Source organism: Dipteris shenzhenensis, chromosome 33 (assembly GCF_047967505.1).
Source record: "Dipteris shenzhenensis isolate YYH24624 ecotype China chromosome 33, Dip_SZ_1.0, whole genome shotgun sequence".
NCBI lineage: Eukaryota > Viridiplantae > Streptophyta > Polypodiopsida > Gleicheniales > Dipteridaceae > Dipteris > Dipteris shenzhenensis.
Window position 1 is genome coordinate 34,539,292 of NC_141628.1, and position 25,795 is coordinate 34,565,086.

Consider the following 25,795-nt stretch of genomic DNA (forward strand, 5'->3'; position numbering starts at 1 on the left):
CATAGCTGCCTACTGATGTGGCTGCTTGCGTGGCCTGTTGACATGGCAGTCCACGTGGCAGTCCAGCATGCCACGGGCTGAGGATACCCGTGACAGGCTCATCTTTGTGTCAGGAATTGTGGCTGCATTTCCAATGCCATTACCAGCTTCTCACTTTTCCTTAGCAATCCCCTTTTTGCATTCACTAATATGGTGACCAGATATGTGGCAATAATGGCATTTGTCCTTTTTTGTGAGAATCAAGAGACATTCTTTTGATTATCTGCAGCCCTGGCATTTTTGTTACCATAAAGATGTGCGAGGGCATTGCCTTTTCCTTTGGCTGTTTGAGTATGTTCCTCCTCCATTTAATATACATACTTAGGATGGTGCAAAAGATGGCAAGTTAGACTCATGTTATTTGTTCATTCATGATTGATATTTATTGTTAGAGACCTAACATACCTTGTTTCATGCTTGTAGACCTCAGGTATTGTGGTGGCAACAAAGAATGCTTAGGATCTGAGGGAGTGCTTCGTGTAAGCTTTGGTTGCTTTGTATCCTTTTATTGTGGCAGAGGGCCTTAAATTTCTTTTGGGAGAGGTTGATCTCTTCATGCCCCCTATTTTGCTGAAGGGCAGGTCTCTTAATGGTTAACATGAGTGAATTTGAAATAACTTTAGCTTCTTACCTGATTGTGAAGTATGCATCCTCTCAGTAAATGTTGATTGAATTTTCATATCATTGATGGTTTTCATACTTCCACTCTTGAGCTCTTATAACTCATGTCATCTACATAATTGTTTGATGCTGTTCTATTATTTTATGGTGTTTTTCAAGTTTTCATGTTATAAGAGGTAATGTTTTTGAATGTTTTTTTCTATGATTTCATATGCATGCTTGCTGATAATTTGACGTGCTGCTTCTTTTTACAAATATTATGCAAAAGATATGCCGCTAGAACTAAGGAGGCATTTGAGGCTCAAACTACACCATGTCTCTGTTGTCTAGAAATATGCAGAAGATTGAACTCATAAAATATTGACAATTTTCTCCACCATAATGCTACCAAGTTTGTGGCAACTGAGCTTTGATAAAACAAGAGAGTTTTACCTTTCAAGTGTGCCACAAAAAAGGTATAGGATCCATAATACATCTTGCTAAGGAGTGTGCATGGGATTAGCTAAAGCAGCAAAACAATTTGCTTATGCTATCTAGGTGATATAGCACAAGAAGTATGATCTTCTTGGATAAATGGATTAATTGTCCAGTAACTATTAAAGAAAATTAATGGATATGAAAAGTGGCAGAAGTTGTATTCTTAAAGTCGACTAACAATCTCCAATAGTCTTTGTCTTGGCAAATAGCGGTGACATTGTTGTGATAAGCCTGGAGTGGGCTTGGAGTTGGTAACACAAATAGGAATACAAAGACACTCTTTCCGTATGATGATGTGGAAAAATAATTTGGAAACCTTTTGAGAGATGATTGCTTGCTAAGGTAGTCATGAAGGTCTTCAACTTGCTTCCAATGATGGGATATATGAGTGGTGGCTAAGTCTACCTTTGTTGACGTTAGCAAAATGATGGAGATATTTTAACCAAATGGTCATAACAGTGAGTAGAGGCATACCACACCTTTTACTTTTTCACCTTGTGACAGCCTTGCATAGCTAGTCTATCATAAGGTGAACTATCAAAGGTGCTGCATGTGTTGCCTTCTGTCATGGTGTGAGAGAATAGGGCAGCACTCTATTTTTCCTAGAATTGGAATGAGGTGCCAATACTTCTCACTACTAAGATCTCACTTACAAATGTACACACAAGTAAAGGTGAAGGTTTGTTAGAATAGGATTGATCACCTTCCCACTTGTGACCTGCCATATGAGGACTGCATCGGGGGGGTTGACCATAGAATAGGTTTAGGCATGGGGTGGTCGCATGGGCAGGGGTGAGAGACAGAGAGAGAGAGAGAGAGAGAGAGAGAGAGAGAGAGAGAGAGAGAGAGAGAGAGAGATTTTATTAAAGTCTATGAAAGACCGATGGGTCTATGAAACGAGTAGGAAATTTGATACAACAAGCAGGGGGGTGAACCTACTAAGCGAGTATCATCACCCATGCTGAGTGCTAAGTTATAAGAAAATATAGTCATATATCATCAGTAGTGGCTCTAGAGGGCTAGAGGGATGCCCTCTAGCCTCCTTTCTATTCTTATTTGTGGTTGAAGCTATGAGTCTCTATATTAGAGCTCAAGTTGATATTTTTGGGCTAAGACTTTCGTTGAGACATGAAGAGGAGTTGTTGGATAGTGAGCTGGCAGAGGACACGGCTATTTTTTTGGATGCCACTCCACAGACACTCACCTCTTTCAAGACAACCTTGGATTTGTTTTGCATTGCAGCAGGGGCTCACATTAACTGGAACAAATCCAATGGTTTCTGGATTAGTGATGAGGATTGTTCATCACCAATGATTGCATACTAGATGAGCATGGCAGATCACTGGGCATGTCACACTATATGCAGTGGTCTAGATGGGGAGTTGGGACCTGCATCCACGGTGGGTGCTTGGAAAGCTTTCAGGATGCTTCTTGAGGATCAGAGAGCTCGTTCAGTTAGTCACCTCAGAGGAAGTGCAGCCAGGATGCAATAGATAGATGCAGCCGTACCAGTGGAGTGGATGGATACAGACCATTTGCCTATTTTGGAGTCTTGGTTGGGGGCTTTTTTGAGGACAGGTATCCCTCTGTAGGTTATAGCCTTGCGGGATGCACATGAGGATACCCTTGTCTTTCAGGTTCATGCAAAGAGGCAGACTCCATAGATCTTCAGAGAACATTCTTTTGGGGGCTCCTTTTCAGTCTGTCAGGATTGCAGGATACATGGAGATGGGTAGAGACTCACAGTGGTTTCTTGATCCAGACCCCGTTCTCCTAGCTCTTGGATCTTGCAGGCTTGGTTGTATGGAGGTTCCCTATTAGATCTTTACAGTGGGATCTAGGGGAATAGGAGTGGATAGATGCAGGGCACCGAGAGAAGAGCATCCCCTTCTTTCGTTACACGATTAGAAATGCCAAGAGATTCCAGCTCAGTTGTAGAGGTTGGAGGTCCTTTAGAGCTCCTCATTGGGATAATTTTCAGATTTTTGCACAGATGCATAAAAACTTTTGGAGAAGACTTTGAAAATCCCTCAGGAATAGGAAAATCACGTTATTCATTTGGCTTACTATTCCTTGAAGGATTGCAGTGAACCTGTGGAGATCCAGGTTCGGGGCTGACCCTACATGTCCTCGATGCCACTCAACAGTTGAGTCAGTGCAGCACTGTCTTTGGGAGTGCACTCAGGCGAGGATGATTTTGAAGGGTGTTGCTAGGATACTTTGCATTTTTCATAGAGCACCCTTCTTCATGACGGGGGGATTAGTAACTTGGTTGTCACTCACTAGTCCACAGGCTTTCTTCGAGGAACATGACACGGACACAACTTTCTTTGTTCGATGACACTTTGTGGAGTCATGCTTCCTCCGGGATGTTTTGTTTACCCATTTAGAGCTCCCCACGCTTTTGTAGACACATCTTGGGATAATTTTCAGATTTTTGCACAGATGCAGAAAAACTTTTGAAGGAGACTTTGAAAATCCCTCAGGAATAGGAAAATCACGTTATTCATTTGGCTTACTATTCCTTGAAGGATTGCAGTGAACCTGTGGAGATCCAGGTTCGGGGCTGACCCTACATGTCCTCGATGCCACTCAATAGTTGAGTCAGTGCAGCACTGTCTTTGGGAGTGCACTCAGGCGAGGACGATTTTGAAGGGTGTTGCTAGGATACTTTGCATTTTTCATAGAGCACCCTTCTTCATGACGGGGGGATCAGTAACTTGGTTGTCACTCACTAGTCCACAGGCTTTCTTCGAGGAACATGACACAGACACAACTTTCTTTGTTCGACGACACTTTGTGGAGTCATGCTTCCTCCGGGATGTTTTGTTTACTCCATTTAGAGCTCCCCACGCTTTTGTAGACACATCTTGGGAGATTCTGGCTTGTATTACAGCATGGCATATTTGGAGAGCCAGATGTACAGAGGCTTTGGAAGACTCCCAGGTTCACCCTTCTCAAACTATGGCTAGTATCTAGGCAGATACTATACACACTTTGATGGCCATTTATGCAAACATATAGGGAACCTCCAGGATTGCTATTGCTAAGAGGGTTGCTTTTCTTAGAGTCTGGAAGGATTGTCCTTTTTCTTTGACTCCTTCAGGGATGAGGTGGCATTTTCAGCCGCCACTTGGGATTTTTGTTTGCTCATTCTGAGCTGTTTTTTCTCATGCTTGACATGATGTACTCCCGCAATTGAGCTTGCTCTGCGGTTTTTATTCATACCTAATGAAGTACTTTTCTTGCAAAAAAATAAATAAATTATCCTCATCAGTACAATGTGGTCTCATAATGGTGTAGGTGTCAGGGGGAGCTCGGAAGGAGTACAACGAGGTCGTGCGGATGTATAGTCAGTGATGGAGCGCTAGCAGTTGTCCGTGGACGTAGCTCGTCATGATCTCTTGGTGATGACCTACTCCTAACTAGACCTATTGTAACTCTTGTGAGCCATGCTCCAGGTTTGAACAAGGATGGGAGGTTGCTAAGTGTAATGTGCGTGTCTGTCCATTGTCGAGTATGGTGTGTCCCAGACTTTGGGTCTTTGTTGTGTCTCTCGTCAGGGACCGTGTAATCCATACGGTCTAAGTGAAAAAACTCTGTAATCTTGCTCTGGGAGGAATGCTTGAGTGTTGAAGGCCTGTTTTTGCACTTTGAGTAGGTGCGCTTTGTGCCGAAGTGCCTCATGAAGGAATGCAACAAGGCACCCGTGGCTTGGGTATGAAAGAAGCTTGGAGAGGGGCCTAAAACCGTCTTTGAAGAGATAGTGATATCGACCACTGATCTCATAGTACATGGGGCATCTGAATGCGAAGTGCTCCTTTGACCCTACCTCTTGTTGATCACATAGCTTGCATATGCAACACTCTCTGGGTATTCCCTCGGCTCATCCGTCCTCCATACGGAGTTGGTGTGAGGACACTTGAAAGGTTGCCCAATGACGATCCTCGGTGAGTGATGTAGGTGGATCCGCATGTACTCTGTAGAACCTGGAAGCTCCCTCGGCTCCAACCATGTCTTGAAAGTGTCTAGCTGTAAGAGGTCCTCTCGGATGACCTGGTTCACCTTGTGCTATCCAAGTGGGATTGATGGAGCATCTAAGCTGTACTAAAAAGGAGGCAATCTATTAATGCGGAGCCAATCTCTTGAACCACTTATGTGTCTGTGCATACTAGCCTCTCTCGTTTCCTCCATCTGCGAGACCCATCCATGTCACATACCAGCCTCTCTCGTCTCCTCCATTTGTGAGACCCATCAGTACTTCTGTGTGTGCATATCAACCTCTCTTGTCTCCTCCATCTATTTCACCGCGATGTGTAAGATCCATACTGTTTGACTCGGTGTAGATAGGTGATAGTCTGAAAGGTTGCATCTAGTTGCAATGGTGAAGTGCCTAACTCAGCTTGAATGATATGGTGCGGCACCAATAGCTTGCTCTGAATCATCCTTGAGAGCATGAGAATTTGTAGTTGCTCTACTCGAGCCCACTCTTTGTCTGAGAAGTCTGGCCTCCAACAAGGGTTGCCATACATGTCTGTTGGTTGAATCAAGGAGTCAAATAGAAGAGCCTCTGTCCGAGGATCTTGAAAATGTGAGTGGAAGCATTGTCTCTCCAGTTGTTCAAGTGAGGCGTTGCCCCTACTCGAACGAGCTTACATCGTCGGTTTCATCGTGAAGATCGGATCAGAGAAAACGACACCCAAGTAGGTATATGAGGAGACAATCTCAAACGATGCCCTATTGAATGTGAACTGCTCCTTATGCATGAGATGTGTTGAAGATTGTAACCTTGGTTTTGCTAAGCTTGATCTTCAAATCGTGTAACTCATAAAAGGTATGCAATGCGTCTAAGTATTTTTGGAGCCTCTTGGGAGATGTGGACATCAATACCATGTCATCTGCGTACAAGAGGATTTGAACCAAGGTACTGGTGAGAGAGCAACCAATCCCCTCTAATGCCCTCATGAAAGTATCGAGCTTGTCAATGTAGAGGCCAAACAAGGTGAAAACAAGCAATCTTATTTGATCCCAATGGTGCTCATAATCTCCTTTGTTCACTCGCATCTGTTTAAACTTGGCATGAGACTCATAAAGCGCCATAGCAGCCCATACAATCTCTTGGTCATACCCCAGTTCTTGTAGGCGCCTAATTAGGCGAGCCCGTGGGACCGTGTCAAAGGCTTTGTGGAAGTCCACAAAGCATAAGTATATGATCCATGGACCCATGAACTCATCGGAACCTTGCTTGTCCCTCTGCCCTAAGTCCTTGCATCTCTGCAAACTGGTTGATCCTTGTGTCAAGTATTGATGCATAGATCTTGGAGATGACATGTCCAATCATAATGGTCGTGTAGTTTCCTGAGTTCATGGGTTCCCTTGCCTTGTGAGTAGGAGTGATAGTATTAAGGGTCCATGCATGTGGGAAACCAAGGCAAACTTCTTCATTGAATAGCTTAGCTAGGATTGGGCCTAGGATGCCAATCCCTCATGAAAGTATCGAGCTTGTCAATATAGAGGCCAAACAAGGTGAAAACAAGCAACCTTATTTGATCCCAATGGTGCTCATAATCTCCTTTGTCCACTCGCACCTGTCCAAACTTGGCGTGAGACTCATAAAGCGCCATAGGAGCCCATACAATCTCTTGATCATACCCCAGTTCTTGTAGGCGCCTAATTAGGCGAGCCCGTGGGATCGTGTCAAAGGCTTTGCGGAAGTCCACAAAGCATGAGTATATGATCCATGCACCCATGAACTCGTTGGAACCTTGCTTGTCCCTCTGTCCTAAGTCCTTGCGTCTTTGGAAACTTGTTGATCCTTGTGTCAAGTATTGATGCATAGATCTTGGTGATGACATGTCCAATCATAATGGTCATGTAGTTTCTTGAGTTCATGGGATCCCTTGCCTCGTGAATAGGAGTGATAGTATTAAGGGTCCATGCGTGTGGGAAGCCAAGGCAAACTTCTTCATTGAATAGCTTAGCTAGGATTGGGCCTAGGATGCCAATCCCATATGCAACAAATTTAGTGCAAAGCCCTTGTGATCTTTCGCTTGGCCATTGTGAAGTTTCAATGTCGCGTACTTGACGCCACCTCTAGTGAATAGAGTGCAAGTGGTGGGGCGGGGGGAGTGAGAGATTACGGGCAGGTTGGTGGGAGACATCATAAAGGTTGGATGCATATATGTGCCAAACTTGGGTATCGTTGAGAGGTGAGGGTGATTTTGGCTCAAGGAACTTGTGCCAAAAATCCTTGGAGTTGTTACTAAATAGAGTGTTCAGTAGCTCCTACTCATCTCGGTGGATAAATGCTTGTTTCTTCCGGCGTATTAGAGGACGGTATACACGTATCATGTATGGACCACTCGAAAAGTTATGTTTGGTCTCGAGTCAGAGTTGTCGGTGAACGCCCTTACACTCCGCATTGTACCAACTATTGCAAGGCACAGATCCAAGAGGTGGAGGTCTAGTGGAACGAGCGGTGTAAGGAAAAGCGTGTAACGCAACCTCGTGGAGTGAGTGGCTAATCAATGCAGCGCGGTCCTCTAAGAGAGGTATGTGATCAATGTACATGAGTAGTGTATAAAGGCGTGCGGAGTATGTTGGAGCTAGGTTGTGATCAAAATGTATATCCTGGTAAGTGGTGTGTGTGATCGGAGCGGTGGGTGGTGTTGTGGGGGGTGTAAATGCTAGAGAAGAGTTAAGTGTGATCCGCCCTTGTAGGGAGTGGTGAGACAGAGTAGTCAGTGATGTGTGATGTGAAGGCAGGGGATCCCATGATATAGTCAACTACACTAGAGCCCCCCCATGTGGGAAACAAGTGAAATCACCTGAGGAGGGCCATAGTTGAAGACCATTATAATTTATAAATGACCAGATCATGGTGCCCTACCCATATCCAGAAGTGCATGTCCATATGAAGCGACTGCTCCTTGTCTGTCAGTGGCGGATGCTTGTGTCATACTTGCCTTGTTCAAGTCAATGGTGGGCAGCAGTACGGAATCATCTCGAAAATCTAGTAGTTGTATCTGATGCGTGCTCGTCTTGGCATTGAAGTCCCCAACGAGAAGGGCTTTGGTTTGACTCTAGAGATCTAGAATGTCTGGGAAAAGGGATACATACGTTGATGTCTTACCCTCCGTGAGTGTATCCCTGGCAAAGCGAGACATCACTGGTGGGAAGTAGCATACTACTACAAAGTGGTCACGGCTACTGGTGCTTTGGATCCCGACCCACATGAATTTGGAGTGTGTATCCCTCTTTTGAACAGTGATGGCACCGATGAGAGAGGATCTGAGAAAGCACTGCCACTTCTCCTGACCTTTGTACTCCGCCTATCTCCTTGGTTTCATCTCTGAATGTTCACTCCCATGTGTACCCATTGATGTTCGGTAATGGGCGCTCTGGACTATGATGTGTCTCTGTGTAGAAGATTATGTCATGTTCGACTATGTCATGTCCTATATAGGATTCCAAAAAATTCCTTGGATCTGACCATAGGGTAGTATTACTGTTCCAAATGGTGCATGCAAGGGATTCGGTATCCCGGGAGGATGGGTGGTTGCTCGATGGGGGACGGTCAAGAGTCTACCATCACGGACCACAGCCCACTTCTCCTCCTTGCAGGTTGCATCCTGCTGCTGTAGGAGGGCACACCTCTCCTCAATATGTAGTGGTGTCAGATCCTCTTCCATAGATATTGTGGGGTGGTCACGTAGTGCCGATCTGCATCGAAGTGCTGCAGTCTCGCGTGAGAGTCCTAGAAGTGTTATGACAAGGGGCGATTGTTGACTGCACGGTGGCGATCCTTGACTGAACGGTAGCAATCTGAGCCTCCTTTGCTGCCGATGGCGTCCCCTTGTAGTCCCCTTTAGGGTGGTCATCTCCCCCCTTAGGTGTGTAACATCCTACGGGTTGCTCTTGAGCATAGTTGCACGAAACGGCCGTTTCGTGGCCGGAAACGGAAACGGCGAAACGGAAACGGCGTTTCTTGAAGAAACGCCGTTTCGTAAAACCTGTTTTTGCCCTAAACCCCAAAAGTCGTGATTTCGCCGCCTGGCTCCATTTTTCGCCGCCTCCCGCCGATTGCACTCCTCCTGTGCATCCTTGCTGCTCTCTCCATCCCTCCATCCTTTGCTCTTGGACTCTCCATCCCGTTTTCCTCGGACCTCCAACCCTCCATCCTTCTTCTCTCCATCCTCTCTTTAATCTTACCTGTAACCTCTCCATCCTCCTTCACTTCTACCTCTGATCCTCCAGGCTCCTTCCACCTCTCCATCCTCTTTTACCTCTGAGCTCTCCATCCTCCTTCTACCTCTCCATCCTTTCTCACTTGTGACCTCTCCATCCTCCTTCTCACCTCTCCATCCTCCTCAATGCCGAGAGATGCTTATTGGGTCCATGTCTCCCTCCTAGATAGTTATAAAGGAGGCAGTGGCTCCAAGAAGTATGAATGATGCATTGATGCTTGAAGGCTGAAGCTTCAAGTATGTATAATTGTATTATGTATGATTTGCAAATTGCACTCTATTGATAATTATATTATGTATAAAAAATAAAATTTTATACATAAATTGTATCATATTGCCGTTTCTTCCGTTTCCGTTTCGGCGGGGCCCGGAAACTCCGTTTCTTCCGTTTCTTCCGTTTCCGTTTCTTTCGTTTCCGTTTCGGCTGGTAACTATGCTCTTGAGCAAAGCGAGCATGCTCTTGTGTGAAAGCAGGTCAGCACGAGAGAGAGAGAGAGAGAGAGAGAGAGAGAGAGAGAGAGAGAGAGAGAGAGAGAGAGACTTGGCAGATCAGGTCCACCATGGTGGGAAGAAGTGGTGCAGGAGGGCCACAAGGCTGTCCATGGATGGAGACGACAAGCATGTGCAGGGCAACCTCAGTATGGACCGGTTGGAAGCCTTTCAGGGCCTGGAACAGGGCTGAATGGAATTGGAACAGAGGCAGCAAGCTATGGAGGGCCTATGGGCAGGTTTGGGCTGGTAATGGCTCCATGAACTGGCTGGATATGGGCAGACCTGCCTTGGGCCAGTGGCAGCTTGGCACATGGCCAGGCAGGCGAGCCAAGGGCTTGAGGAATGTCCCCAAGGGGGGCTATATAGGCACAAGAAGGAGTTGGTTGGTAGGCTGTTTGAGTCGGCTACAAGGGGGCAGAAAGTTGGCCAGTAGGAGGGTGCAAGCAGCCATTATAAAAGGGGGCCCTAGGGGCCTCATTTATCATCACTCGGAGAAGCCAATCCACAGCAGACATGAGCAGCAGAAAGGGCAGCCTTGGGCCTATACTTAGGAGGTGAAGGTGACCATGAAGGAGCTGCAGACTGAGCCAGAGTGGCAGTGCACCTAGGCTAGATTTCTAGACAGAAGTAATCCTTTGGATAGAGAGTCTACATAAGCTAAGCGGAGCACGTGGGCTTAGAGATCTAGAGGTGCCAGGCATATAGTAGAACATTTTGATATTGTATTGTGTCCAGTTTGTGGATGGACGGAAATATATAAGTGTTGCTTCTATATTTGTCTTGATGCAAAGTCTATTTTCTAGCTTGCACACACATGAATGGTTGTGAAGTACGCACATGTCGATGAAGCTTGATTCCATAGTGAAACACTTCCGCATTAAGTCCTGGGCCCACCATCCATCAGTCTTCTGCCTATGGGATACCCTCTGGTGGGATTTCATTCTCTAACAAGGACAGCTTTGCTAGTCCAAATGTATAAGCATACTCCACAATGCATGGAATTTTCAAGTGCAAGAGACGTTAGATAGACAGCTAAATTGCTACTCTACCTATTGTGAATATCTGCTCCTAGTGCTGCTGTCACTCCCTCTCCTCTACATGCCATTTGAGGCTTTTGTAGACCAAGCTGTTGTGCATCCTTACTAGGCTTGTTGTAGCTTACAAAAGACATGGAAAGATCTACTAAAGACTCACTGCAAGACTACTCAACTCATGACTAGCTGCTAGATCTAATAGAGAAAGAATGACTCCAAACAAGGATCAAATGCTGTTGCCTACTTGAACCAATGGAACAGACCAAAGGCACCTCAGTTGTTCTAGAGACTCTCATGGAGCTAGCCAGAGAGAGCACTGTCGATGGCTCTCAAGAAGCAAGCCGGTCATCCTAGCTAACTCTTCCAATCCATAGATGCTTCAAAAAGGCCATCCATTATCATACGTGATATGCTCTTGTCACGCAATGGTTGACATGCTAGTAGTTTAGAGGGACCGACTCATTGAAAGTCTAAAGAGCGTGACCCTTTTGCTTAGGGACTACACTATTGTCACATAACAAGTGAGACTATTTGTTACATGCGCACGGGTCAAAGACCTTGCAGCCGTGACACCTGGATAGATCCCTAGCAGCGTGTTTGGGACCCAGTTGGGAGGGCCAGCACCAGCACAAGCCCTTGAAGGCTGGTTTGGTTGGGTTGGTTGACCCGATTAGCATGGTCGGCTGGCTCCACCACTTGGCCAGGCCAGGTATTGCTGAAAGCTGGCTTATTGAATGCCCAAAATGGTGGTTGGGTTGCCTTAAATAGGACTGGCCCTTGGCTGACTTAGTCGACCAGGCTGGTTTGTTTGATCGACGTGGCCGACGGCCTAGCTCGCCATGCCGATTGGGTCAACCAACCCAACGAGTCCAGCCTTCAAGGGTTGGTACTTGCCCTCCCAGCTAGGTTCCAAACAAGGCTGCTAGGGTTCTAGCCAGGTGTCATTGCTAGAAGGGCTTTGACCCTTGTGCATATGCATCACAACTGATGAGGCTCAAGCCTCAAGGTGCATCCTCATCCTATGCCTCATCCTCATCATCATTAGCATCAGTGCCCTCCTCCTCCTCCTCCTCCTCCTCCTCCTCCTCCTCATCACTGTCAATCTCATCTGCCTCGCCATGGGACTCCAAAATACTGGAGCTGCTTGAAGTTGCAGCAACATTCATCCTTCTTGTAACAAGAGGATGGTCCGGCTGGAATCGCCTCTTCTCCCTCTGTAGTCTCTTGCAAAGCAAGCAGCCTCTCATCATCCTTCTCCTTGTTGATCATTTCCATGGTCACTTCTATCTTCTCAAATCCCCTTTCCTTGATTTTTGAGATTAGTCGCAAATTAGTGTGGATGTATACCAATTGTCATGTATTCTTTGGAAGCAACCTATTCCTTCTTTTGGTATGTATAAGAGAGAACGTGCTCCAGTTCCTCTCACAAGGAGAAGCACATGTCCCCTGTGTGAGCACTCGAATAGCCAACTGTTGCAAATTTGGAGTGTGAGCCCCAAATGTCTCCCACCACTTCACCCCTTGGTGCATCCTCTTATCATCCTTCGCAATTGCGCGAGCAAATGTGCTTGACATGGACTTGTAAACATCAAACTCATCAAATAAGATGCCTTGCCTCTCAACATCATACTTCGTGTACCGCTCAATGACATCCATCCACCCATCATGCACCTTCTTATCACCATCTGGATTTTTCTATCTGCAAATAGGATGGAGAACAAAAGCTGTTGCATGTAAAGGAGAGTGCATCATATCCCCCCTATTGACACACAAGGCTCTGACATCAGTCAACTTGGAGGAGTCTATGCCATCTATAGTCTGTATCTTCTTCACCATTCGATTAGTGAGCTCATATACAAGTCCCATGGTAGCTCCTTTCCTATCAGCAGCCAAACGAAGGATCTTCAAAAGGTGCACATATCTTCACTATGACTCTTGCTTCCTACTAGAATGAGGCACCCAATACAATGGAAGACACCTGTTGTGCTTTCACAGTGCATGATACCTTCTTCTTGTAGTACTCATCACTCAACCATACGACGCAATCCATTGTAGACTCTATCATCCAACAAGTTTGCTAACACGATAAATATGTAAGCAAACCGAGTCTGTGCAGGTTTCACTAATTCCTTCTTGCTGAAAGTTCTATATAATGCTAACAGAGTGTGCTTCCGAGTAACAAACGTGACAATCATGTTGGCATGTGTTAACACTGGCTTCACCCAAGCAAGCTGCCCAATGTCCTCAAACAAGAGCTCAAGGCAATGGCATGTGTATTTAGTATAGAAAATATGAGGCCAATCCTCCTCTACCAATTCTCCTGCCCGCACGCAGTTAGATACATTATCCATGCACACCTGCACCACATTATCTGGTCCAGCATCAACAATGGCATCTTTTAATATCCCAAAAATGTATACCTTTGATTTATACTATCCACTAGTATCCACAGACTTCAAGAAGATTGATCCAAAAATGCATGAGACCATGATATTAATGATAGGCCTACGTCGAGTGTCAGACCAGCCATCACACACTATGCTGCATCCATTCTTTTTTTATTTCTCCCAAAACTTAAAGCTAGGCCCAACTTGGCCAATTGCACGGACCATTTCCAAAAAATATGGACGACTCACCTTCCAATGAGGAATGTCCTCTGCAAAGAAAAAGCGCCGAAGAGCAATGTAGGCATCCTTCCGTGCCTGGGATTCCCATGCCTTGGCCAAGGCTCCCTTTGACACCTTTTGTTTCTTTTGTTTTGGTTCATGTGCAGATGCACTTCCACTTGCAGCACCACTTCCAAATCAGCCACATTTGCATCAAGCTCTTGTGCAAATTTATTTTTACTTGCCTTCGCTTGTAACCTTTTGCAAGTGTCTTTCACATTTTCAGGGGGAGAGGTGTAAGGTTCAACCCCAAGGGCTGACGAGGCTTGTCAGCCCAAGAAAGTGCTCTTATGCGGGTAGGTCCTCCATCCCATTTGTGAGGGCAGTACTTGCATTTACAAGTGAACTGCCCCTTTTCCAAAGGCTTCAGTGTCTCCACAAATTCCCATTCTTCGCCTTTCTTTCTTCCCATCCGAGAGAGAGAGAGAGAGAGAGAGAGAGAGAGAGAGATGAGAATCTGAATTTCAGAATGAGAAGAAACTTCAAGAGCCAAGATTCAACAGATAACATGGAAGAGATAAGAGGAAGTCACCTCGGTCCTCCTTCAATTGAATCCTGGAGGCTAAGGTCACAAGAGCTCAGAGAATCTTCTCTTGTTGAAGGCTAGGTAGCTGAGAGCTCAAGATGGACAATGGACCTGCGTCAAGTTTCAACAGTTGGGTGCTTGGAGGGTTGGTTGTACGGCTGGCGGCTTGGTTGTATGTAAATTATATGGCTGGGCTTAGGGGCCAAGGTTGTAGGTTGTATGGAAATGCGTATGGTCACGGTGGAGCTTGGAGAACTGCGCATGTGTGAATTGGACAAGAATAGCCGTTTGGGCGATGTCAAAGGCCTGTAATTGTATTTTTTTTGCCCCAAAAAAAACGCGTATGAAATTGTATTTCGTACACGTACAAAATCAACGCTCGAAATTTGCACGGTATGGACGATTGTACGGGTACGGTTTCAACTATGGCAGTGATTCTCATAGAAGCTGGTCTAAAGCTATTGTGGCTCAGGTGGATCTTGGAGGACATGAAAGTGACTCAAGAAGATGTGACGGTGATCATGTGTGACAACCGGAGTTGCATAGCAATACAACCCCGCGTTTCATGCATGGACGAAGCACATCGAGGTCCACTACCACTTTGTTTGAGAACTCATCAACAAAGGTGTCATAGAGTGGATGTACTGCCTGACTGCAGACAACATCTCAGATGTCTTCCCAAAGGTGCTTCTTAGGGAGCAGATGGAACACCTCATTCGACGCATGGGGATAGGCCACAGTTGTGTCATTGAGAGGGGTGTTAGAATGTAACTGTCCCCACCTATGAGCCCCCGATTCGAGCAATAGGGGGATGGAGGTGTCATACCTGGCTTTCTGGAGGAAGATCTGCATTGGATCTGATGCGACATGAAGCAGCAAACAGGCGTGGAAAAGTGCGCCAGCAAGAGGGGGCTGAAGAGGCACGCAGGGCAGTATTTGGGCCTGGCAGCAGCAGCCCACAAGGCCCACAAAGGGGCCTATTTATAGGCCAGACCAGTCAGGTCTGGTTTGTCACATTCTGCCCCTATAACTGACCAGATCTGGTCGGTTAGGAGGGCCCTACCAAGTCGGGACATGAAGCAGGGAACCGACTCCCTGGTCGGCCACTTTGAGGGCTCCTGGCTCTCCTATATAAAGCCCCCCTCTCGGCCTTATTCTCCATCAAACCTACACTGAAGGCCTTGCATCCAGACAGCGTGCTAGGAGAGGAGAGTGCTCAGCTTTTGTGACAGCAACCCTTTGTTGTCTTTTGTGCTCAGCCCTGAGCTTTGTCATCCTACATTCTGTGGAAGAATAGATATCTCTATCTCTCTCTATCTCTCTTGAGGAAGGTTTTGTGTATGAGTGTGATAAACCCTGACTTGCAACTCATGATTGAAGAACGTTCCAACTGCTTTCCTATGGATCCCATCATGTATGCAGATATTACTGTGCTTTCGAAGATGGTGAGGAGCCTGAAGCAAAAGAGTAGTAGCAGCAAAATATCAATCTTGCCACAATGAGATTATGTTAATCCCCAACTTAAAAGTAATCTAGACAGTACTAAAATAGTGTACTCACTTGCAAGTTAAATTAAGAAATCCGTAGACAACCTGATAGCCATGGGAATTCATATTGTTGTCAGGTATTATTAAGGTTCCCAACCCCTCTCGTTTGTAATAGAGAGTGCTTAAGTTCTGCTCCACGAATGCTTTGGTGTGAGCTTTTCCAGACCGCCTGCATTTTTCTTTGGACTGCTAATGGCTACCTTCCATGCTAGCCAGCATGGTAAGGTTCTCAATTAAAATTTATATTTTATGGATGGGCTATAATTAACAGCAATCTACATTTGCAACTAGATATTTACTTCTTACATTCTATGCCATTTGCTATCTTTTTCTTAAACTAGTTTTCTATTTGGAGTGCACACTTTAGTCAGGGCATGTAGCGATCCATACTTTTGAAACAAGGACTTTCTAATTTTAGTATTCTGAGCAATTCTCACAAGACGAGCCTTGTGACTCTGTTAACGTTCCTTGGCTTGTAAATTTCAAATGATATCAAACTGCCTTGCAGATAAGCTTCCTTGATTCATTCAAGTTTTTCTTCTTTACCATGTATATTACTACTGTTGGAACACAAAAAACTGGTGATCCTCGGGACTTTTGGAACACAGGCTGGTGGCCCATTAAAAGCCTGCTGTGGGTCGTGTATATGGTTGTTCCATTCTTCATGCCACCAACGTCCATCAAATTCTATGGTAATCCTTTTCAACATGTTATTTCGTGGAGGCATGAGTCTAAAATGTGCTCTCTTTAAAGTCTTGATGTTAGGATAAACTTCTTTTCTTCCAGCTAATTCTATGAGGGCCCCTCCCACAGCTAGGGCACTTCTGTAGACTGAAAATATTCTTTTGTCTTACGGTTATCTGATCACATATATTTTGGTTGTGCAGGTGAAGTTGCCAGATTTGGAGGAGGGTAAACTTTCTAGTCTCTTCTGAACGTTTATTTCCAACACTTACACTACTAGAGACTCGGGTGATAACTGTTAGGCTGTAAATCTGAAGTGCTAGGAAGCTGTCATTAAATGCTCTTGCACTTTGCCAAATGCAGAAGGATGAAGTCTTCTGTAAGCAGAGGGAAGCTGAGATTGTATCGGTTTACTAAAAGATCTCTTACCCCTGTATAAATTGGAAGTGTGAAATGAGCTGACTAAAACAGCTGATAACGAGCTGCTCCCACTTTTTTGTATTCACATGTGTTCTCTTTCATTCTTATGTATGTACGGCAGAATTTTTCTTGTGGTCCAGCTACTTGCAACTCTTAATTTCATTTACTGGTGGAATGAACAGTGGCTATCAGAGAAGAATGTGCAGCAATGGTGAGAGATGTTTTTCTTCAGAATTTCTTTTCATTGCTGGAAAGAGGCCTTTGGTGACTTATGCTCTAAGAAAATTCATAAATATACTTTAAATGTTTGCATAAGCTTACCAGGCCTTTGCAAAACCCTCTTAAGTGGTCTCCCTTTTTCTTATGTGGTGCTTAATACACTATGGGGCTAATTCTGCTTTCCCTCTTTTGTGAAGGCTTTCTTGCTCATCTTTGCCACTTGACTTCTTCTGACACTTGAAAGGAATGACTGCATCTGCTCAAATTCTGTGTCTTGTCTCTTCTGTTTTCAGACATGATAATCCCAGTAGCCACTTCTCGTCTTTTCTCCTTCTCATGCGATTACCACTGATGCAAACTGTGGATGGTGCAACCCAGTACTCAGTAGCTCCAATCAATGTATACTTATGGTGAATGAAGCAATCTGATCTGCAAGCTTCATTTCCCAGAAATTATTATTGGGTATTCTTTAGAAGTAAGGAAGGTGTTTATCTTCTTGAGCTCCTGGGGACAGGTCATGCCATGCATTCCTGTGGTCCTGAGGTTGCTCAACATGCAGGAACATGCACACTTGATGTTTTAGTGACCCTGGGAATGTGGAAAATGTTCCATTTGAAATGCTTCCCAAATTTTGGACTATACCACATGTGTCATGTTACGATGTTTTGCGATCATGTGGCTGTGATGCCTGTCCCTCTTCCAATCTTTGCCCCAGTATTCATCCACACCCCTGCTCAACCTGACATGTCTGCTTCTGGCCTGACCTACACGTTCAAGCAAATACTCCAGCTGCTCTTGAAAAAGTGCATTCATACGAAGATCGGCTACATTCCTTTTTTGTTGAACAAACGAACAAGCTGCATCACAATCGTCAATCAGCATTCAAAAGAACAACTTTCACACCTCAGTATCCTCGTGAGTTTGTGGAACAATGGATTGTGTGCTATCACATAGATGAATGAAGAATCATCTTGTGTGCCCGAAATTTGCCGACAACTAACCGAGCTAGACAGCCTAACATGAAGCTAGCCTTTTGCCATGGTACTCTGCATCTGTCTAATAAAAGAGCCAGGGTCTGCTGCTTCTTACTTGAGCAAGAAATGAGACCTAATCCCAGCAAGATACAATAACATGTAGTAGGCTGTGGTGAATCCACATCTGCGCACCCCCCAATCTGAGTCTGCATATTCTTCAAGCTCAGGTTCCTAGGGGTAGAACTTAGAAGATACCAAAATCTTGAGTTTCTGTTAGATACTTGAGAACTCGTAACTTGTTGTCCAATGTGATTTCGAGAACTCGCTTAACTCCACAGTTGCAAAAGGAATACTTGGGCATGAGTCAGTGAGATTAAGAAGAATCAACCAAGGAAAAGAATCATGTTTAGAGAGTTTGCTCCTTCGATCTATTGGATTGGCTGTTGGATTGCTCTTTGTCATGCAGAATCTCTCTAAAAGCTCCAAGCAATACTTGTGCTAGTTAAGCAAGTCCCTTTAGTCATTCCAAGAAAGCAAGCTCTTCTAGATACGTCATCTCAAACTCATCAATGCATCTGGGAGATGATTTTTGCTAGGAAATTTCGCTCAGAAATTCCCAAATACTTTGCAAAGATGCTATATGCAAAGTTTGTGCTTGGGCGTGAAGTGGACTTTGCCTCAAGCACTCGAGCACGTGAGGATCTACGTATGCCAAGCGGCACCACACCTATGGTAGTCGAACCTCCACAAAGCATCGGTAGTCCAGTCTCAGGTGAATATAATATTTAAATATGTCAATAATTTATTTTGGGTTTTTTTGAAGAATTCCAACCCAACATCAATTAATATAAATATGAATATGAATATAAAAGTGAATAATAATAATAATAATTATTATTATCATTATATATATATATATATATGATCCATACACCTCATGGAGGGATTTAGGTAGGCTAGGACAGGTAGGAAGAGGTGAGGAGAGGAATTTGAAGTGGGGCAAAAGTGTTTGGAGGGATTTAGGTAGGTTAGGGTAGGTAGGAAGAAGTGAGGAGAGGCACTAGAAGTGGGGGAAAAAGTGTTTGGAGAGCTAGGGGTGGGGAGGTTACATAGGGGTTGAAACTGCCTTGGACTGGTTGATTGCGGGTTTCTGGCTTGGTTAATTAGCTGACCAGCTTGGGTGGCCGTCCAATTGACCTGCAGCCTATAAAATGGACCATTGTAAGGCCATCTCCTAGATATTTGGGGCTGCTAAATTACAGCGTTTTGTAGCTACTGTTGCACCTAAACAGGGCCTAATAGTTCTTATAGTCAATCCAAAAAAGGACTTTCCTCACCCAAGTGCTTGCTGCCCAATGGCATAATAGCACCTCCTCTTTGGGCAAGCATAATGTCCCCTAATGGGGCTCATAGGTAGGACCTAGATGTTGCCTTATTTTAACGCGTTTTCTTTTTGGGATGGGGGGATACTTTATTGAAGATCGTCTTACGAGATTAAATATTATCAAGCAATTGAATAGGAAGGTAAAAAAAGTGACAAAGAGAGCCCATCAAGGCAACTCGAAATGAGTCTTCCAAGATAGGTGGTGGAAACAAAGGAACATAAGGGCATAAATCAGATAAAGGCAAGGAGAAAGTTGTTGGAGGGCCATTGGATACAAAATAGAAAGCAAGGAAACAAAGGAACATAAGAGCATAAATCAGATAAAGGCAAGGAGAAAGTTGTTGGAGGGCCATTGGATACAAAATAGAAAGCAAACTCTTCATAAACTCTGGATAAGAGAAATATTGAGAGCAAGGGTCCCAAGGATCAATTGGATACGAGTAAAAGTAGAGATACTTCTAATATTAGTGCAATTCTTAAGAGCATGATATGGGTGCAAACTCAAATGCGGAGATTGAAGTAGTTCATAACTCAAAGCTTTGAAAAGAAGCTGAATGCCATAGAAAAAAGGTTTAGCTAAGTTTGACATAGTTGGCTTGAGGGAGGTAATAAATCATGAGTCAAGAGAGAAGACAATCTAGGGGCTTCATTCTCTCTCCCATGCAAAGAGTCATTCCATTTAAGGAAAAAAAGGTAAAAACAATTAGTTTTATAATGGACTGTAACAAGGTTTTATTTAGTATCAATGTGTGAGGACTAACAAATGAGTTCAAGCCAGCCTTGTCCAAGAGGTTGTTAAGGATCCTTGAGGTCAACCTTGATTTATTTAGTCCTCCACGAAATAAGAAATTAAGGTAGGAAGACACAAGTTAAGATGGCACCAATCATCATGAAGAAAGGGGAGGATCTGCCCTTGGCATATCCTTAAGGATGTAATCTTGCATATTTAGTGTCATATTCACCCCCTGCATTTGGGTGCAAGGTGACAATTGGGTTCATCGACAAAACGCAAATAGTTCCTATGATAGGATATTTTGTCATATGCCGTGAACCTATTGTGAGCCCTTGTCCAGAGACAGTTAGGCACGAGTTATGTAGGCCAGTCTCTTAGCCTTAGGTCAAGTCAGAAAGTCAGTCCTTGTTCACTAGTACTCACTAGAGAACTGTAGGTTAGTGTTTCCGTCTTAGGGTTCTAGGTAGGTCTAGGCCTCAGCCTAGGATAGGAGCCTTGAAGGGCCCCCTCAGGGCTGAGCCACTGAGCTCCCATCAAGGGAGACTGGGCAGGGGGAAGGGCTGCCTTTATAGGCTGCCCTGTGCCCCTCCCCAGGCTGTTTTTATGGGGCAAAGGGCCCAACCAGCCAGCCCAAACCAACTGACCAGAAAATCGGCCAGTTTTGGTTGGCTCACCCCACAGCCCCCTATCTAAAGGGGGGACTGCAGCCCTCATTCCTCATTCAGCTCCAGCCTTCAGCCCCTCCAGTGCAGCCTGGTGCACCTCCAGAGATCCCCTGCACAGCAGCAAGAGTTAGCAGTGGAGATCAGCCTCTAAGGGAGGAGTACACGCAGCACTACACCGGGGTTTGGACCAGTGAACGGAAGAAGGTTTGGTGTGTGTTTCATCAGCTCTTTTAACAGTTTCTTTTACAGTTTTCTCAGCTCACTCACAGCTTAGCTCTCTCTTAGCTTTCATTACTCTCAGCTTTCCGTCTCCCCTTCATCTCACACTCACGCAGCTTTGCTGCATGCCCGGGGACAGCACAAGCCTCTTCGATAGCCTTGCACAGTGGTCCACATCTTCTGTGTGGGCAGCATGGTCTTAGCCGAGATTTGGGTTGCTTCTCAAGCATTTATGGGTCAGCTCTCCAGGCACGGCTCACACGATGAAACATGCAGCCTAGGCACAGCTCACACGAGGGTGTAGTGCTTTGGCTAGACTAGAGTGGCAGTGCTTCCAGACGCACTTCCAGGATCCATCAACAAAGGGTTGGCTTTTCGATACACTATTGTGGCCGACTGTCATGTATGCAGCACTTTTTGGGGGTGCGATCTTTCGAGGACAGACTGGAGGAGCTTTGAGCGGCTACAGGTGACGATGGGATCCAGGATGATCCGATGTAAGCCCTCAGTTTCACATGAGATAGTACAGGCAGAGTTCGCCATGACACCTCTCCATGTTGATGCTATCTTTCAGACAGTGACTTTCATCCATAGGAGTCTGGGACTTATCCCATTGGAGACTTTCGAGGTTGGCCCTAGAGTCATCCAGACGGCTCACAGAGAGTAGGGCCGACATATGGTACGCACATATATCTACATGCCTTGCCAGGGACGGTATCTAGATGGACAGGCTTCCCCGCTGTCAGTACAGTATGGATGCACCTCTTGAGTCAATCTCGCGAGATGAGATCAACTGTATCATATGGTTAGACCTCCTCCAGTTTCACACACCCCGGACTGGGGGGGGGTCACGAGCTCCCCACCAAGACCCAGTTTTATCGCGATCACTTCCTGAGAGTATCAGAGGAGGGATTCATTATCAGACCCCAGTATCTCGAGGATAGAGGAGTCTCTCACGCACTGAGGATTTTTTGTCAGATGCGGGTTTCGTCCCATCAGCTAAGGATCGAGGCAAGAAGAGCAGCGGGTATACCTAGAGAGTAGCGGGTCTGCACGCTATGTATATTGGGATGGTTGAGGCAGAGGAGCATTTTCTATGTGTTTGCCCATCCTACTACGAGATTCGGGGACGCTACCATTGTCTCTACCTAGAGGGAAGTGGCCTCGGTCCTTTGTCACGATTGATCCATTTCCATGACCAGGTTTGTATCGGGCTTTATCTGATGGAGATGTGGCGACACAGGGAGACACTTCTTGTGACAGATCAGAGAGCAGCAGGGGTGGTCAGACTACTATAGGACATAGAGGGTGATCGGGCACAATGGCACATCATAGACTTTTATACATTTTAGTCAGCCCCCGGACATAGTGGAGTGCAAGAAGAGGAGCTAGCCGATATGAGAGCAGTTTGGATGACAGTTGGCACAGTACCACTGAGAGAGGGGTGCAGAGGCCACATGTGCGACAGAGAGCCTCCAACACTCTATTGAGGTCCGCCGACCTATCACAGCTTTCCTTAGGGGAGATCGACAAAGATGAGGGGTCACTCTAGACATAGCTCAGAGAGTCCAAAGAGCGAGGAGACCGCGTCCCCCACCGCAGCGCAAGAAAGCTCGGCAGATGCAGATACGAGACATCTTCGCAGCCCACCAGAGGACCATCATTGTGCTAGGATTCGGTTTCGTCCCAGCGCCTGGATAGATTGATTGATATGGCCCACTCTACAGTCGTAGTTGACTTTTTTTTCTATGATTATGATTATTATTTTGTTAACATAGATTAGTACTTAGCAAGGGTTCTAGTATACCCTTTGCTTCAGTCCACTAGGCTTGTATGAGTTTGCTTTTTTGTGCAATTCGTCCCATAGGCCTGTGAGGCCTCTCGTGGATGTTAATATATCTTTCTTTCTTTCTCCATATCGAAGGGTCATCCTCAAAGTTGTCTCTTGAGCTCTTTGAAGGAGTGTCAGCTGTATTCTTTTGCAACTCTTCAAGATATAAAGCAAATTCCTTTCCAATTGTGGAGGGGGGCGCTTAGTGGGTACAGGGACCCAATCTGGTGTCGTCTACATTCTCTCTCTAAACCCTACTCTCTCTTTAGCTCTCATGGTGCATACGCATACGCTTCGCACAAAGGTTTAAAGAAAGTCTTGCTGCGCATTACACGATCATTCACCGTTGCATGTTACAATTAGGGATGCTTTTATGGACTTTCTATTCTCTTAGAGAAGACTCCGTTCTCATGGGTGACTTGAACCCAGAGAGATGATTGGAAGGGTCGGACAAGGCTATTAGTCGGGGACAGCAATCTTCATAGTAGAATTTCAAGGATAATGTATAATCTTTGGGAGCTTAGCTGCGGGAAATGTCCAAAAAACTTAGGAAACCCATTTCCCGGGGTTTCCATTTCTAAAACATGGAAACATTTTGGAGACTCCTAATCTACAAGTGTGTCAAAAGAAAAGACAAGAAGGGCAAATATTGACAAGAGATGATAGCATGTTCTTGCATCGATGAATGCACGTATCATGGAGGGTGTATATCGAAAGCTTTGATTTGATGCAAGCATTCTCCAAAAAATCATGTTTTAAATTTGGTTAGGGACTTTATTCTTGGCGTCACTATACATGTTGTCATGTGAAGAAGATCTCCTTTCTTTGTCTTCCTAAGTATGGAAGGATTGTGATGGACACTTGGCTTTTAAGATTGGGTTAATCTTCTATTTGAGTCTACGAGGGAATGCATGTTGGATTAGTGTTGGTCACCGACCCACCTATGAGCCCCAAATGGGGATTGCATGGGGGGGTGGACCATAGGATAATAGAAAGGGTCATCGGGCTGTCACATGGGCAGCACATGGGCTGCCATGTGGGCAGCAGAGAAAGAGAAGTACTTGGCATAGAAAAGCCACCATGGAGGGCAGATTTGAGGCAGAGATGCCCAGAGGTTGTCCATGCTTGGAAGGGACAGATCTGTTCAGGGTTTCCAGCAAGCAAGGGCTGTGCATGGTGATGCCCTCAGCAGCAATATAGAACAGGCATGGTGATATCAGCATGTCTACCGAAGGGTTCTGCAGGCGTACGGACCTGGAATTAGGGCTAAAAGAAGGATAAACAGAGGCGGAACCAGCAGGACCTTGTGGTGCACTGTTTGGGCAGGATTTTGGGCAGAGAACAGTCCCTACTATGGGCTGGATCAACCTGTGCCACTGGCTGGATGCCATGTGACCAGTTGGGTCAGCAAAAGGCCTCCAAATGGGGGCCCAGAAGGCATTTATAGACCTCCCCCTCTAGTTAGCTTCCAGTCGGCCCATTAGGCCTGGCTGGTCAGTTTTGGGAAGGGGGCCTTCAGCCCTATAAAAGGGGGCCCTTGGGACCTATATAAGGCATCACTTGAAGCAGCCCCTGAAGAGCAGGAAGGAACAGCAGAGCAGCCTCAATTTGGCCTATGATTAGGAGGTGAATTGGGCTGAGGAGAGCTGCAGACTTAGCTCAGCGGAGCACGTGGGCTCAGAGATCTAGAAGTGCTTGGCAGACTCCGCATCTCTTTTGTATACTGATCGGTTTTGGACAGAAATATATCATGGTGGATTCTATATTTGTCTTGCACGCACTGTCTATTTACTGGCTTGCACACCTGTCTATGAGTGTGAAGTACAAACAAGTAAAGAAATTTGATTCCTTAGTGAAACAATTCCGCGCGTAATTCTTTGGGATGCTCTATCAGTCTTCCATTGTAGGATACCCTCTGGTTGGATTTCCATTTCTAATAATGCAAAACATTGTTCATTAATCAAGGCTTATTTGGAGAGACACTTGCAGACTCCTATCAATGGGTAGTAGGGATTCTTGGTGAGCATGCCAACTAAACTATGCCGTCAGTATTTGCCATTGGTGTCAACATCACCATCGTTTTCACCTTTCTTCTTATTTTGTCATGCATGACCTTCTTCACGACTCTAATAGTTGCTTCGAATAAACATTCACAAATTAATGACCACGGTATACAGTGGTATATTGAAGTCAACTATCTGATGTTAAAACATTGAGAGCTCTTTAGATTTGACAAAAACTTGTAGGAGTTATTGTAACTGCCAAGACACATTCAATGGAATGAGATTGCCATGATATAGAAGTAATACTTGACGACGCTCAGTATTTTGTAAAAGCAAGAACCCAAAATTCCAAACACGATCTCTCTCTCTCTCATACTCACTGATTAATCCTTTTCCTCCCTCTCTCTCCCTTTTGGTGGATTATAGTGTATACTGTTTTTGAGAACATTGAGATCTGCTAATTTGATTGGTAGAATTAGGGAAATTAGTTGTTTGCTCATGATAAAGTTATTAAATATTCATATGTATGTTGTCCTTGTGCAGCCAAATGCCAATGCTTTGCATTTCACTCGGATCTTTTGTTGTCTCAATATTTGGTATAACTATGATGTACATTTGGTTTGCACCACATGCATCGTGCGGCATGAATATCTTCTTGATCACTTGGACATTGATCTTAATCCAAATAATGACAAGTGTGTCCTTGCATTCAAAGGTATGTGAACTATCCTTTGGGAGATTTTGTTTAGCATTAATGCTGTTCATAGCCTCGATGTATATGGTTCATAGCCTCAATGCATATGTGCATGCCAATTTTGTTTTAAATTGTTACATATGTTTGCATTGTTATTTAAGTTTCCTTCGATGAACCATAGTGGAGCTCTCTATATACAATATGTAAAGTGTGCTATATTGTTTGTATGTATACCGTCTTTGCTTAGAGAGCTTTGTTTGGGAGAGCTTTAGTCATCTCTTTCCAAGTGATGGTAACCAAGTTGAACAAATTTAGGTTGAT

General features: G+C 45.0%; 1 protein-coding gene and 1 pseudogene across 2 annotated transcripts in view; one reads left to right on the forward strand and one right to left on the reverse strand.

Moving 5' to 3' along the window:
- The window catches only part of LOC147880024 (uncharacterized), a 47,643-nt gene that overhangs the window by 12,576 nt on the left and 9,272 nt on the right, over positions 1-25,795 (forward strand). For both annotated transcript variants that reach the window (XM_087372000.1, XM_087372001.1), the window contains exons 2-5: positions 16,257-16,340; positions 16,536-16,560; positions 16,874-16,963; positions 25,324-25,495. In XM_087372000.1, coding sequence (XP_087228126.1) covers positions 16,257-16,340; positions 16,536-16,560; positions 16,874-16,963; positions 25,324-25,495 — 371 coding nt within the window. The remainder of the gene's footprint in view (positions 1-16,256; positions 16,341-16,535; positions 16,561-16,873; positions 16,964-25,323; positions 25,496-25,795) is intronic.
- LOC147880025 (uncharacterized) lies at positions 11,911-12,661 on the reverse strand (annotated as a pseudogene).